Below are 14,349 nucleotides of genomic sequence, written 5' to 3'. Positions count from 1 at the left end.
GTTCGCGTGGCAGATTATCTAACGCTCAATTTGTAACATCCCACTGAACTGAGTCAGCATGCTTCTGAGTGTGGAAGGCCCACCTGAGGATTGCCGCCAGCAGGATAAAAGGAGAACTGGAGAAGACGGTGTGCTGTTGGTGGTCCTGGAGAAGCTGGGCACACTGGCTCTCCTGATAGGAGCTCAGTAGTTCTCATCATCAGAGGAGCTTGGGTCCTCACTGTCACTAAGGGTGGCTGTGGTTCTTGTTAGCAGAGCTCTGGTGCTTACCTTGAGCACTGCTTCCGGGTTCCAGTGCGGATCCCTCAGCCTGTGGGCACAGCGCCTTCACCCTGCTGGTGCGGACTTTCTAGCTCCCACCACTGACCTTTGGGCCTTCCCAGGGCAGGTCCTTGGTACAGACCTTCATGAGGTGTTGCTGTGGGTTCTAGGCCTCTGGTTGGGCTCATGCAGGACGTTGCTGTGGGATCCGGGCCATTGCTGGATTTTTTGGGTCTTCCATGTACAGATAGATCTCCCACGCTCTTTTGGATTTGTTTGACACTTTGGTGAATATTATAAAATAATCCTATAAAATGTGTCCCATATTAAATCTTTTCCCTTGTAAGCCCTGACTATAAGAGGTTATTTCTTTCTTGAACAGTGTCAGAGTTGGTGAGGTTTTCTAGATTCATCAAGTCCATCTTGGGTCTAGGGGTGCTGACTGCTCTCCCATCTCTTCTTGTTTCTTAACACAATACTTCCTCTTTGGGGGCAAGGGGAAGGGTATGAATTACTTTTTGATTTATGTTATTATTTGATTAATAATATCCTGGCTTCTTTCAAGTCAGCTCCTCATTTGCTCCAGCTGTGACCAGGGACAACTGTTAGACAGGACGCATACTTAGCATTTCCATTGGTGCAGACAGCTGTTAGGTAGTGCTGGGTTATAAGGTGTGTACACCACAATGTATCAGAGGCCTACTAGAGCCGTGTTTTCACAAGTACTGTTGTGATTCTTGTGACAGTCCATTTCAGGGCATTCAAAAGCAGTGACTATAAATAGAGTGGGTCTTTGAAAATTGTATGTAAAGTTTGGGCATAATATTCACTGTGACTTTTCTCTGTGCAGGGAACTCAGTGACCCCAGATCCCGTGCTGTGTGCTTCCAGGTGATTTGGCTTCTCTGTTTCTTACAGGTGCTAAGAAATGGCGCTCACAGGTTTCATCTCCATCTGAGAGTTGGGTGCTCTAGGCACTGGAAGCCGAGTCTTAACCTAGGTTCCTGGCTAGAATAAGCCTTCACTGCACCCACTCCAGCCAGTGGCAGCGCACGACTGCTCGGCTTCTCTTCATGATGGGTATTGGCAAGAATACTACTTCCAAGTCGATGGAGGCTGGGAGCTCCACGGAAGGCAAATACGAAGATGAAGCAAAGCACCCTGCCTTCTTCACTCTTCCGGTAATAGCATTGCACTTTTCCATTTTTCCATCGTTCTGCAGTTTTCTGTATGGACTCATTATGGGATGGGCTCTAACATTTGTGTTTTCAGTGATGGGTGCAGCACCGAGATCAGCACCTTCTGTGGTCTTGGCTGAGCTGAGCTGACTCTGGAGTTGCCAACCCCTGCTGGTTCCTGCAGGCAGGGAGCCCACACTGCTGGCCCAGTGCTTGCCGTGTATAGGAAGACACTGGAGCCTTCATTTTCCCTCCAAAAATGTTTGAAATAAACTGTAACCCAGCTTCTGCTTGCATTGCAAGGTGGGAGAATGAGTGCCGTGCCGTGGAGCCCAGTGTCTATACTTGGTATTGTGATGGCAGCCTCCTGGGTAGATGTGGTCTTACCTGCGGCAGCCATGACGGGCAGAGAAGGCTGGTCTCACCTCTCTGTTGTGTTCAGTGCCAGTATTTTTTCACAAATGTAGATTATTCTTTGATATATATCTATATCTATATCTATATCTATATCAAGTTACCCATAAAGTATTCATTTAAAAAGGGGGAAAAAGGGCTTCAGTGAGAGGATACCTCAAGGTGTTTTTTTCTCTTAGGATTGGAAATGTGGTTGATGGCAAGAATGTCATTCTAGGGTATTAGACATGCACACAGCGTCTTGAAGTACTCTGGTTAACTAATTGCATTCACATTTTGATGTTTACCTTGTTAGCATACGGAGGAGTTCTGATTTCACAGTACTGTCTCTGCCTGTAAGTGAAAGTTTTGAAGCTGGAATTTCTGTCCTATTGGTGGCTTTGGTTGACACGTTTTCTAGGGGCAGAGACAGTTTAGTTCATTCAATAATTGGTTGTTAACTTTGAATTAGACCATCTCTGAAGAGCAAGAGGGAGCTCCCTCTGTAGGTATTGACCTGTGCCAGTCTACACGGCCACCCTCTCACTTTGTAAGAGCTTGCCCATTTTAGCCACTCATTGCCTTTCCATGATTGTATTTTTATTTAGTTTTTGTCTAATCTCTCTTTTCCTCCCACTCCTCTTCATTTTCATTTCCTCCTCCTCCTCTGTCTCTGTCTCTGTTTTTCTAAGACAGTGTCTTGCTGTGTAGCCCAGGCTGGCCTCAAACTCACAGCAATCCTTTTGCCTCAGCCTCCCGAGTGCAGGGATTACAGGCATGAATGACCATGCCTGGCCTCCTCTCCTTCTCTCCCTCCCTCCTTCCCTTCCTCCTTTCCAACATCTCTCTGTAGTTCAGGCGGGCCTTAAAACTCACTATGTAGTAGCCTAGGCTGGCCTCGAACTCTGGCGATCTTGCTTCAGCCTCTTGAGCTGGGATTACAATCATGTACCACTGTGCCAGCAATGGTTTAGTTATTAGCTATGAAGTCGAGATATTTTGCAGTTAGCACTGAATCCTCCAGTGATGCACACACCTGCAGTTTCATTGTCCCTGTTGACTCTCAGATGCCTCTCCTGCCACTCTGTCACCTTTTTTGTAGACTATACCATAGGTCTTCAGAATATGACTTTTAGTCTCTGTGCTCTGAAAGTTGTCATGTTTTGCCCTCAATCCTGAATGAATGTTTGCTAATTGCACACTGGAGCCACCTGGCCCCTCTTTTCTTTCATTGGTTCCTTGTGGCTTGTGTAACCTTCTCCAGTGCTGCTTGCTAGGTGACTCCTCAAGGATTTCCAGGTACTTTGCTTGTGTACAGCCCTGTCTCTTCATTGACCCCACCCCCTCCAGTATTGGGGATTAAACCCAAGACATTCACACTGAGCTACTTACCTCCTATCTTTTTATTATTTGTTTTCTTTGTGGTACTGGGGATTGAACTCGGGTCCTTGTACTTGCCAGACAGGTTCTGTTCTGCTGAACTATATTCCTGGTCCCCGTCTCTCTCTGTCTCTTCTCTTTTTTTTCTGTCTCTCTGTCTCTCTCTGTCTCTCTCTGTCTCTCTCTCTCTTTTTGTCTCCATATTACTCAGGCTGGGCTAGAACTCCTGATGTTCCTGCCTCTCAGCCTCTCAGAGTGCTGGGATTATAAGCGTGTGCCACTGCACCAACCTTTATTGAATTTTTTTGCAATGATTCTATATTTTATTTCTGTAATTTTTTTTCTTAATGTCTTGTACATGTGTGTTTTTATTTTATTTGTTGCATGTGTTTTTGAGACAGGGTCTCACTATGTAATTCAGGCTACCTTTGAACACACTGTATGATTCAAGTTGGCCTCAAAGTCACTGTGATCTTCCTGCCCCAACCTCCCAAGGGTTGGGAGAGGCATGTGCCATATGCCTGGCCTGTTATGTATTTTTCAATATTCCTTCTTTCAAGCTACATTAAATCCTTACTTTATTTTATTTTGTGGCGGAACCAGGGGTTGAACTCAGGCCCTTGCACTTGCCAGGGAAGTGCTTATTCCACTGAGCCATCTCCCCACCCCCTAAATAATTATTTTAAAGTCTCTTCCTAGTTTCTTTTCTTCCCTCTCCTCCCCCCCCCCCGTTAGTTTTTCTTTTTTTCTCTATAGTCTTTTGAAATTTTTTTCCCTTTCTCTGTGTACCAGCAGGTTTGCATTTTCCTGGCCTGGCCAAGTCCAGAACCAGATCTTACAGGGGACTTTGTTGACCCCTGGAGATATGAGCCTGACAGGAGTGGAAGGGAAGGGACCTGCCTGGCTCCTGGTGTTGAGCCTGGAGTCAACTCAAAGTCCTGCCCTACCTGGGGCATGCAAGTCCCTGGTGCTCCTGGAGAAGCTAGGGCTGCAAGGTCGTGGCCTTCCCCAGCCCAGCCTTGCACGACTTCTGGAGGCTTCATTGACTACTTTATATTTCTTATGTGGGGCTGTTTGTTTTTTTAAAGACTTCGTTTTCAGTTTTTCTCCTCCATGTTGTATTTTCTAAAGATGGTGGTAGGAGGAAACAGACCTTAAATAAATAAGTAAACATATCAATTTTAGGGTATCCAGTGGCTGATTCTGTGAAGAGAAATAGATTTGGGAAGGAGGGCAGAGGGAAATAAAATGTGAGACCTTGAAGGGGTCATACAGGACCTGCAGGCATGCAGTCTTTTTTTTTTTTCTAAATACATTAATGTGTCTCATTGGTTCTTAGCTCCCGAAAATACTGGATCTTAGAACCAGACAAAGGTTTAAGTGAAGAAACACTAAAAAAATATGTACCAGGCCAGATATGTAGGTCTGTAATCCCAACACTTGGGAGGCTGGAGCAGCGTGATTAGACAGACACAATTCCCCATCTTTGACCTCACAGTGCTTCCCTCTTGGTCGGGGAGATAGGCATAGGTGACAGCAATAAGTCACATGTGCAGACAGTGTTAGAGCTCGGTAAGTACTAAGGGAAAACTGAAGAGCATGTTTGCTTCAGCCGCACATATGCGGAAGTAGGAAGAACTGGGGAGGTCTAGGGGAGGCCAAGGAAAACTGCACAACAGGCAGACAGGTAAGGGCAGGCAGGCCCAGAGGAAGCTTGGCATGACTGTGCGGGGAGCAAGTGCAAAGACCCTGAGGCAGGCAGCAGGTCGGGCGGGACCAGCTGGGGAATTTGTAGGCCCCGGAATCTGCTGAGGATTTTGGCTCTTCCTGAGTTGTGGAAAAGGGTGGTGGGAGGGCTTTGATCAGAGCAGACAGGGACATGCTCTGCCTAGTGTTGAAAGGGTCCCTGTGGCTGCAAAGTAGGAGGCCACCACAGAGGAAAAGCAGGAGGCTGCCTGAAGGTTCACATGGAAGCCCTGTGGAACTGGGGCATGGCCAGTGCCAAGGAAAGCTGGCTGCTGGGCCAGATAGGGGGACGGAGGAGGCAAGGGCAACTTCCCTGAGCGTAGGAGGGCTGCTTGGCTCACGCAGAGGTGGAGACCAGGATGAATGGAGGGGTCATCAAGAAAGTGGCATTGCCTGTGGGAAGCAGTCCTCGAGGTAGAAATTTGAGTGTGAGATTGTGGTGCTCAGGGAAGAATTGTGTCTGGGACTGCTCCCTGGGCATGGACATGGTATTTAAATTAGGCCAGGAGACTGGAGGGGCGATGCAGCAGAGGGGATAGATAGGTAAGACAAAGAGGCAGTGGGATCCAGGAAGGCTCTGTCCTGGAAGCCAGTGGAGGAAGTCTGGTCCTGTGTGTTCTCAGATTGGGAGGAAGCTCGGCAGCTGGAATGGCCCAGGGTGTTGGGGGCTCTGTACTCCAGGGAGGGTGGGGAGACGCAGGCATTTATAGGAGCAGCTGTCCAGAGTCTGGCTCTGGCTGGGTGGAGAAAGGAAGTCAGGGAATGGCAGGGAATGGCGTGAAATGTGTTAGTGTCAAAGGCTGTGGGTCATTTATTGGGGTGCAGCTTATTTTAAATGTGCAGAGAAAGTTGTGATAGTTTTAAATAAAATGAGGAATGTGAGCTGTGTATCAGGACAGCAGTCTCTGCTGTTGCTCTTTCCCCCTGGTGGTCCCTTGTTGATATGTTCTATATGAATGAACCTACACCAGTATATGGAGCAGCCTGTTTTCTTCTGTAACCACAGCAACCCGTAGGATGGTGTGTTATAGTCTAATTTCTGCTGATGGATGTCCAGGTTGTTTCTAATATTTTGCTGTTACAAATTGCACTGCACAGCAGTAATTTCACTCAGATGTAGTTGAAGGATAAGTCTCCAAGAGTGGAATATTATGGTTTTGAGGAGCAAGCCCTGGGACATGGGAGGGTCCCCCTTCTAGGCAGTGCATGTTTTCTGCATGCTTGGTGGAGAACTGTGGTCTTAGTGTAGCAGGTGGAAAGTTTCTCTGCATGGTTTGAATTTGCATCTTATGACGGAGGTGGGTCCTCTCTTCAAATGTTGAGGGGTCATTTATATTTCTGGTGGTTTTCCTGTTGGGATGGTGACTTATTTTTTAGTGGTTTCTGTCTCTTTTGTGTTCTTTACATACCAGAGTGTAGTATGGTGCTTGCAAGATGTCCCTTCCTGGTGAGTCCTGGTGCCAACTGGGCACCCTCAGGATCTGTTCAGAAGCCCTGAGGACCAGGTCCACAGACAGGGATGTTGTCTTAGTCTGTTTTCTATTGCTGGTATTGCTGTATCACAGACTGGTTCAGTTAGGAAGAACACAAGTTCATTGCTTTGTTTTGGTTTTGGTTTTTTTGAGATGGGATCTCACTATGTAACCCAGGCTGGCCTCAAACTCACAGTAATCTCTTGCCTCAGACTCCTGAGTGCTGGGACGACAGGCCTGCATCACTAGGTTTGGCTACAAATTAATTTTGACTCATGGTTCTGGTCCTGGTTTTGCAGGATGGGGCTATATCTGATTTCCTTCAGAGTCTGGAAGCCATGCAGAACCTTGCTAAGTAGGGACGAATGGTGTGTTGGAGCTTGGCTTTTCTAGCTTGCTCTCAAAACAATTCTTAATCTGCTAAACCCACGATTGGATTATCCCTTCACAAGGCTGGGTCTCTAATCACTGCTTAAAGGTCTTGTGCCTTAATAACTCATAATGGGGATTATGTTTCTGTGGGTTTTAGAGGAAACAGACCATATTCAAACCATCACAGATGTCTTCCCTGCCTAGGAGCCTTACTGTGGAGAGATGTTGGTGAAGTGCCTGACCCAGTGCCTGGCTTTAGCATGTGCTGGGCAAAAAACATTCATTGCCCATACCTGTGCCCTTCTCCACCCCCACCACGCTGGAAGCAGGAACACAACCTACACAGGCTTACAGTGGTCCTGGTGTTCTGGGCTCCGGGCTAGGAATCTCAGAAGCGAGGCATCTTCCGGGACCACTTGAAGGACAAGTGGTCTGGAGGACAGGCAGGACTTACCTGGACCCTGAGGGTGCGCTGGCTGCTGTGCTTCCAGGACTCCTTGGAGAAGACCAGGGCCGAGCCCTCTGGAATCTGCTTGCTTTGGCTGCAGAGCCCATCGTGTGCTGGACTTGTGTGCCGGACTTGTGTGCCGTGTGTTTCAAGCTAAGACTGACACACTGCAGCTTTAGTACATGCTGTATTATTTTCACTTGTTGATTTATTTTTTTTGTGGTAGCTAGTTTTGAGATTTCCTGTGATACTTGGTGTATAGTCTAGGGAAACTCTAGTCTTGTTATTTATTGTTTATTCAAAACACTGTTTAATTGTAGATTTGGCTGCCAGAGGAAGTTATCTTTTGCATGTGTCTGTTGAGAATTGTATATGTTACCTTTTATTCAGAGAACTGAAAGTAGTTAATTTGGGTCACCTTGTTACTACTCAAAGTGATTGGTTTAGTGTGTACTTGTGTACCTGGCTGACAGACCCGTCCCCATGGTGGGTGAGTTGTACCAGGCCCTAAATAGGTGAGGAACTGACTTCTGGACCTTTGGGCAGAGGCGGGAGTTCCAGGCACCTGTGCCCTTACCTTATGGACGTCGCCTTGGCAGACTCACATAGCTGCTGTTGCAGCAGGACACACAAGACACCAGTTTAAGCCTGGCACTGCGGTGGTGTAGCACTCAGACACCTGGCTATAGCTCCCATCTCTTGCACACGTGCCTCCCCCCAACCTTAGACCAGAAGTAAAACGTGTCTCGGAAAAGCTTTCTGAATTTAGGGCTGTGTGGGGACAGGTGGGACAGGCCTGAGGTGCTCCGGCACTGTCAGAAGTCGGTGTGCCTCTGCAGGTCACCCTGTCCCTGTGCTTAGAAGTGAACTCTGGCACCATCAGCCTGGCTTGTTAGAAATGAAGCACAGAAATACAAAGACCTGTTTCTTGAGCAGTAGATCCACTCCGACATGCAAAGTCAAAATAGCCTTGCATTTGGGAGACAGACAAATATAAATAGAGAAGCCTGATTTACAGCAGTAGTTTAGGAGATAAAATTTCAAGCCACTAGTTTGGTTTCAAACAGAGGGCTAGAGTGGAGTGGAGAAAGGACATCTTATTCCCAAAGTGATTATAAATAAAGTGATATTTTTATAAAAACTTGATCAATTTTCTGAGGGGAAAGATGCCAAGATTCTCCACTGTTATCTGTGATGCTATTAATAGCAGAAGACAAAACCAGACTTTATTGTGAGCTTTCCAAGACATGTTTTATCTCCCAGTAAAAATAGTGAGGTTCAGAAATGTGAAGCTTTGATATTTTCGACAATATTTTTATCCTTTTTCCTTAAAAAAACAAAAACTTCAGTTCCCTTTCTGAAGAGCAGATTTATTTTTCAACCCAGCAGATCAAACCCAGAGCAGGGCCTTGAGCATTTGGGTGTGTGCTTTGCCCAGCTCCAGCATTTGATTTTTAAAATTAAATTCTGTGTGCTTTTAACGAAAGTGGATCCTTAGTGTAGCTAATTTAATCACCTAATAGAAACAGCACTGTGAAGTAGATCGGTATTTAGGGTAGAACTTGTTTTTTTTTTTTTTTATCTTTAAACGTGTTCTCTCAGCACAGAAACACACAGAAGCAGGGGTCAGACAGGAGCAGCCTGGGGTGCCCCACTTCTCACAGCCTCAGCCCCTCTTTGTGCCCATCCCTCACTCCTTTTGATAACAGTCTGCTTCATTTCCTCCTCTGCTCCAGAACCTCCCACCTTCCCGGTTTGTCCCTATCCCCAGCTGGTGCTGTGATGGAGCATGAGGGTGGCTGGGAGTGGGCAGGCTGCACCTGAGCTCAGTGCAGGAGTCCGTGGGGTGGAGAGTCGGCCCTTAGAGCCCTGACCAGCTGGACCTTGGTGTTAGAAGTCCTGCTTACTTAGTCTGTGATATGTATGGTTCAGTAGGCATCCTGGACCAGCCTGGGGATGTGAGGCTGTCTTCCAGGATTGATTCCTGTTCCCCATACCAATCTCTGGGACCAGCACGTCTCTCCACCCCGGGGTGACTAGAATAGCTGCTCCAGGGCTGGTTGCGCTGTAACAGGGCTCCTGCTGCACTCATGGTATTGTAGCACTCATTTGGGGCAGCCTCGAGGCATTTGTCAGTCCTTCTCCTCACTCCCTGGAGCTACAAAGACCTTGTGTGGGCCCCTGGTGCTGCCTCAGCCCTGGCCATTGCCCTCTTGTCCCAGGGTCTGCCTGCTCTTCCCTCACTCTCTTCTGTTGTGCTGCAGGAGGCCGATCTGGGACCTTGCTCCGTACTGCTCACTCAAAGCTTCTCTAGTATCTCCTGCAGTAACCGGAATTCCTTAGCCCAACTCCCACTCTGGGAGCAGCAGCCCCCATTCTCTTTGGCTGGACACAGCCCATGTAGCTGGCTCTCTTTGGCCGCGAGGCAGATCCCCAGTGTAGCAGGCAGAGCAGCCTGGGTGCACAGGGCCTGAGACCTTCCCCTAGGGGAGTAAGGTTTCTTCCTTCCAGGGTGCCTGTCAGCTCCTGTCCCATCCCCAGCAGAGTGGCAGTGAAGTCATGCTCCAACCCAGGTTCATTGCTGTGTCTGTCTTGGGCACCCAGGCCATCTTCTGGCCTCACCAGGCCCCAGCTTCTGCTGCTCTGCTGGCCCAGACACTGGCTTTGGTGTCTTAGGTGAGCCTTTGTCTGGGCTGAGGTGTCTGTGTTTTATGGTACTTCTTCAGGAGAGCATGTGTGCATACGCATGTGAGAGGAGACGCAGGAGAGCAAGGGAATGGCTGCTTCTTGGCCGTATCTGTCTTCTTTGCTGCCACTTTAATTAAAAAATTATTAAGTAAAAAAATTATTGAGGCAAGGTATTCATGTCAGAATTAACCATTTGAAAGCAAACAGTTCAGTGACATTTAACACATTTACAGTGTTCTGCAGCCACAGACTCCATCTGGTTCCAAAACATTTACATCACCCCTGAAGGCATCCTGTACCCAGGAAGCTGTCGTTGCTACAGCAACCGGGACAGTGCAGGGAAGGGCAATCTGAGCTGCACAGGACTCCACACCAGGCCTGTGCTGACTGAGCACTGTTGTTTCTGGAGGATTCATCCTGCATGCATTTGGCCCTTGGTCTCTCAGTGGGTTGAGTGCTGCTGTGATAGGTGTGGAGTGCAGCTCCCACCGTAGGAGCTTTGTTTGTGCATGTGAACTTGGCTGGAAATGGGTATCTTACTAGCAGCTAGATTTATAAAGCACTGTCACAAACCCAGTTGGCTTGTGCAAAAAGTAAAAAGGGGGGGCGGGGCAGGGAGATGGCTCAGTGGAATAAGCGATTCCCTGGCAAGCGCAAGGGCCTGAGTTCAATCCCCAGTTCCGGAAAAAAAAAAAGTAAAAAGCCTACAACATGGCTGGGTATGATGGTGCACACCTATAATCCCAGCACTCAGGAGGCTGAAGCAGGAGGATCATTGTGAATTCAAGACCAGCCTGGGATACATAATGAGATATCCTGCCTCAAGCCCTCCCTACCAGCACTAATAAAAAAGCAGAATATTATTCTCTCAATGGTATGCTGTAATGTAATAGTCTTTTTCTCTTTCTCCTTCTCCTCTTCTTCCTCTTCCTCCTTTTCTCTTTTTCTTTTTCTTTTTGGTAGTCCTGGGGATAAAGCTGGGACCTGAGGCACGCTAGGCAAGCACCCTTCCTCTGGGCCACATTCCCAGCTCTTTGGTGAACATTTAGGTTGGCCCCAGTTAGTCATGGTTTCGTGTAGTGCTGCAGCAGTCATTGTTGGGCGTGTGTGCAGTGGGCATGCGTGTGTCTGGAGAGTGGGGTGGTGTGCAGCACACTGCAGGGCCCAGGAGAACGCGACTCCTTGCTGTGTTTCCCGCAGCCCCTCCATAAGGGAGCTCCCTCATGTGCTACTCCATGCCAGGCTCATCTTTTAAAGCCCCCCATCTGTGCTAAAAAATGTTTATTTTTTTAATTGTTACTTCTGTAATTTTAAATGACATGAGACAGCATTTCATATTTTTATTGTGTATTTTCATTTTTCTTATGGGAATTGTGTATTCTTAGCCTGGTTTGTTTCCTTTGGTTTTTTTGGTCTTTATTATTAATTTGAAGTATTATGAATTACTGATATGGGCCTTTTTTCTGTATTTTTCTTCTTTTTAGTATGTTTCATAGTGCTAGAATTTAAACCTTTCCAATATGCTTTGTTTTTAACCTGTATTTTTGAAATGTAGTTATATTATCATGAGTATGGTTAGCTAAATATTATACATGTAATTTTTGCATTACAAATTCCTTGCAGGAGCTATTTTTCTTATAGTATTTTGGGCATAAATAGTCTGTAATTAGGCACTTGTTATACTTAATCAGTGATGACTTTGTTTGGGTTAAAGCCCTTATTGTTCTTCAGGATAGATTCCTGGGAATAGAAACATTTGGTGAGAGTAAAAATATTTTGAAGTTCCTGCTGCAGCCCTGTGGAAGCCAAGATCATTCTGCTGCCCCTTTCTGAGGAAAGCTGTGGAAAGCGAGGGGCTGAGACTGCTGCTAGGTGTCAGGTGCTTTCTTTGAATCCATCCCAGGATAGGTTCTGGGACTGCATGGAGGACACAGAAACTAGACTGTATGGGTATAGGCATCTGTGCCCCATCATTACTGCCCCACACTCCTGACATACACATGCCTCCTAGTACCCTAAGCAGGTGCACACTACAGCGGGCTTGTCTGCCTAAGGGTGGTAAGAAATGGACAACTGCTAGCCAGTGAGGTGAGCAGTGCCAGTGCTGTGGCTCCCAGCACTTCTTCCCGCCCATTAGCTGCAGGAAAGTCAACTCAGCATTTGTGGAGAGATCTTGATGGAGGCAGCAGAGGCCTGTCTTGCCTCTGAGCACCCTGGAGCGTGCTGGGGTCCCGTGGCCTTGGGTCCTTCTGAGTCATTCCAGTTCCTGTCTCCCCCGAGGAGTCACTCTGGTTCATGCACCTTCATCCAGTGGGATCCATCATGTTACTACTCCCTCGAAATTTGTACCTGCTCCCTGCACTGCAATGCCCAGTGCCACTTTAGCTCCAGGAGAGTCTTGGTGGGCTTTGGGGAGAAGCACGTTTCTGTACAGCCGAGTGCTAAGTGCCGAAGCAGACACTTCATGGTGTGCTTCTCCTCAGGTGGTGATCAATGGAGGGGCCACGTCCAGCGGGGAGCAGGACAATGAAGACACAGAGCTCATGGCCATCTACACGACGGAAAATGGCATTGCGGAGAAGGTATTTGTCCAGTCTCGGGCTGCTGAGTCCCACTGTCCATGGCTTGGGGTGTGTTGAGAGTGTGTCCATGGTGTGTTCTTTTTGGAGTGGAGGTAGGAGTCATAGTTACTACTTCATTTGTCTTGATGACAATGAAGGTGAGACCCTGATCAGGGATATTATACAGATTTTATTTAAAGACAGGGTCTGACTATGTAATCCAGGCTGTTACTAAACTATATTGTCCAGGCAGGCCTCAAACTGAGGCCTCCTGGACAATCCTCCTGTCTCAACCCCCTAAGTGCTGGAATTACAGGTGTGTGGCAACACCCTTGGCATTATCATTATATAATATTAAAAACCTCAGAGGGTGTCAGGGAAAGATGTTAAGAGCTTGAAGGCTAGAATCAGACCTTAAGGATATTACTACAGCTCTGTGGACATCTGCTTTCTATTCTCTAAAGTGGGATATGAGTATAAACCAAACATGCTTAATCGGGAAATCCATTTCTTCAGTGCCGCTGAGAATTTTCAGAGTTTGGGGCAATTTTGATTTCAGATTTTCAGGTGTCCAACTGACAGATATTTCAAAACCTGAAAACCTCTGGTATATGAGACATTTCATCTGTTAGCATTAGCATCTATCCTAGATCCTTATCAGGACTGAATGAAATTATTTATAATATTTATATTAAAAATGTTAGCACTATGCTTGCTATATTCCAACACTGTAGTAAGTGAGAGATTTAAAAAAAATCATCAGGTAGCTCCATATAGACAGAAGTGCCTTTGATGGAGCTCTGGACAGAGCACTGAAAGTAATATTGCTATATTATTCAGTATTGTATCATGTAATGAAATTCCTGACACAGGGTAGATGGGAGTAGAAAGGTTTATTTTGGCCATGAAGGCTGGAGGTTTGAGACCAGGTGGCCGTGGATTGGGCTGCTGTTGAGCAGGGTTCATCATGACAGAAAAATGTGGGAATGAGTGATTTAGGTGCGTATGTCACACACACACACACACACACACACACATACACACACACACCCCATGGTCTCAGTACTTCCCACTAGGCCCTCCCTCTTAAGAGCCTACAGCACCTTTCAGTAGTGCCCTTCTGGGACCAAGCCTTTAATAGTGAAACTCTGGCATGTACTAAGTTGGGGAAAATGTATTTTGCCTCATCTTTGTTACTAGTAGCCCTATCCTGCAAGGCTATAGGCTGTGGTCAGTGTTGAGCTGGCCTTTGTGTGGCAAGTGCAGCATCCATGACAACATCATACTTAGCAGAATAACTAGCTCAGTGCAGCATTCCTGGTTAGGGTCAGTGATATGCTAGGGCTCCCAGGGTTCAGCCACATTGAACGCCTCATGGTTTGTTCTTGTTTTGTTTTGTTTTCTTTATTTAAAGAAAGGATAGAGATTAAAGTGATGGAAAAAGACACATAGGCAAGTATAGGAGTCACCATGTGTTGGCTTCTGGTCGTCTTCTCCCCAGAGAGTATTCAGTCCCAGCAGTAATGTGTGACAGCACTCATAGGTGCTCCCCTTCTGAGGAAGCACACCCCAGCCTGGTGTGCAGGTTCACTCTCAGGGTTGGTCACACAGGTCTACAGAGTTGACTTAAGTTATCTGCAGAGGCTGGCTGATTATCTGTGCCCTGACAAAACTCTCATTTTTAGCACAAACATTTGGCCCAACCTAAGGTTTCCAGTTACAGACCCACTCTTAGGAGGCAGGACGTCAGAGGCTGTCTCCCAGGCACTGGGCAGGAACCAAACGTTCTTTTGAAAGGTGCAGGATTTGGACAGCACCAGCCTACTGAACTGATCTTTCTGCACACAGATC

The 14,349-nt window shown here is 47.0% G+C and overlaps 1 protein-coding gene across 3 annotated transcripts in view; it reads left to right on the top strand.

Moving 5' to 3' along the window:
- The window catches only part of Slc23a2 (solute carrier family 23 member 2), a 127,979-nt gene that overhangs the window by 57,809 nt on the left and 55,821 nt on the right, over positions 1-14,349 (top strand). For all 3 annotated transcript variants that reach the window (XM_023718563.1, XM_023718564.1, XM_004634277.2), the window contains exons 2-3: positions 1,179-1,441; positions 12,421-12,519. In XM_023718563.1, the coding sequence (XP_023574331.1) occupies positions 1,334-1,441; positions 12,421-12,519 (207 nt within the window). In that variant the 5' untranslated portion in view covers positions 1,179-1,333. The remainder of the gene's footprint in view (positions 1-1,178; positions 1,442-12,420; positions 12,520-14,349) is intronic.

The sequence above is a fragment of the Octodon degus genome, unplaced genomic scaffold, assembly GCF_000260255.1.
Source record: "Octodon degus isolate 3935 unplaced genomic scaffold, OctDeg1.0 scaffold00060, whole genome shotgun sequence".
In the NCBI taxonomy this organism is placed as follows: domain Eukaryota; kingdom Metazoa; phylum Chordata; class Mammalia; order Rodentia; family Octodontidae; genus Octodon; species Octodon degus.
Note: the sequence above shows the minus strand (reverse complement) of the source record. Positions and strands in the feature narration are given on the sequence as shown.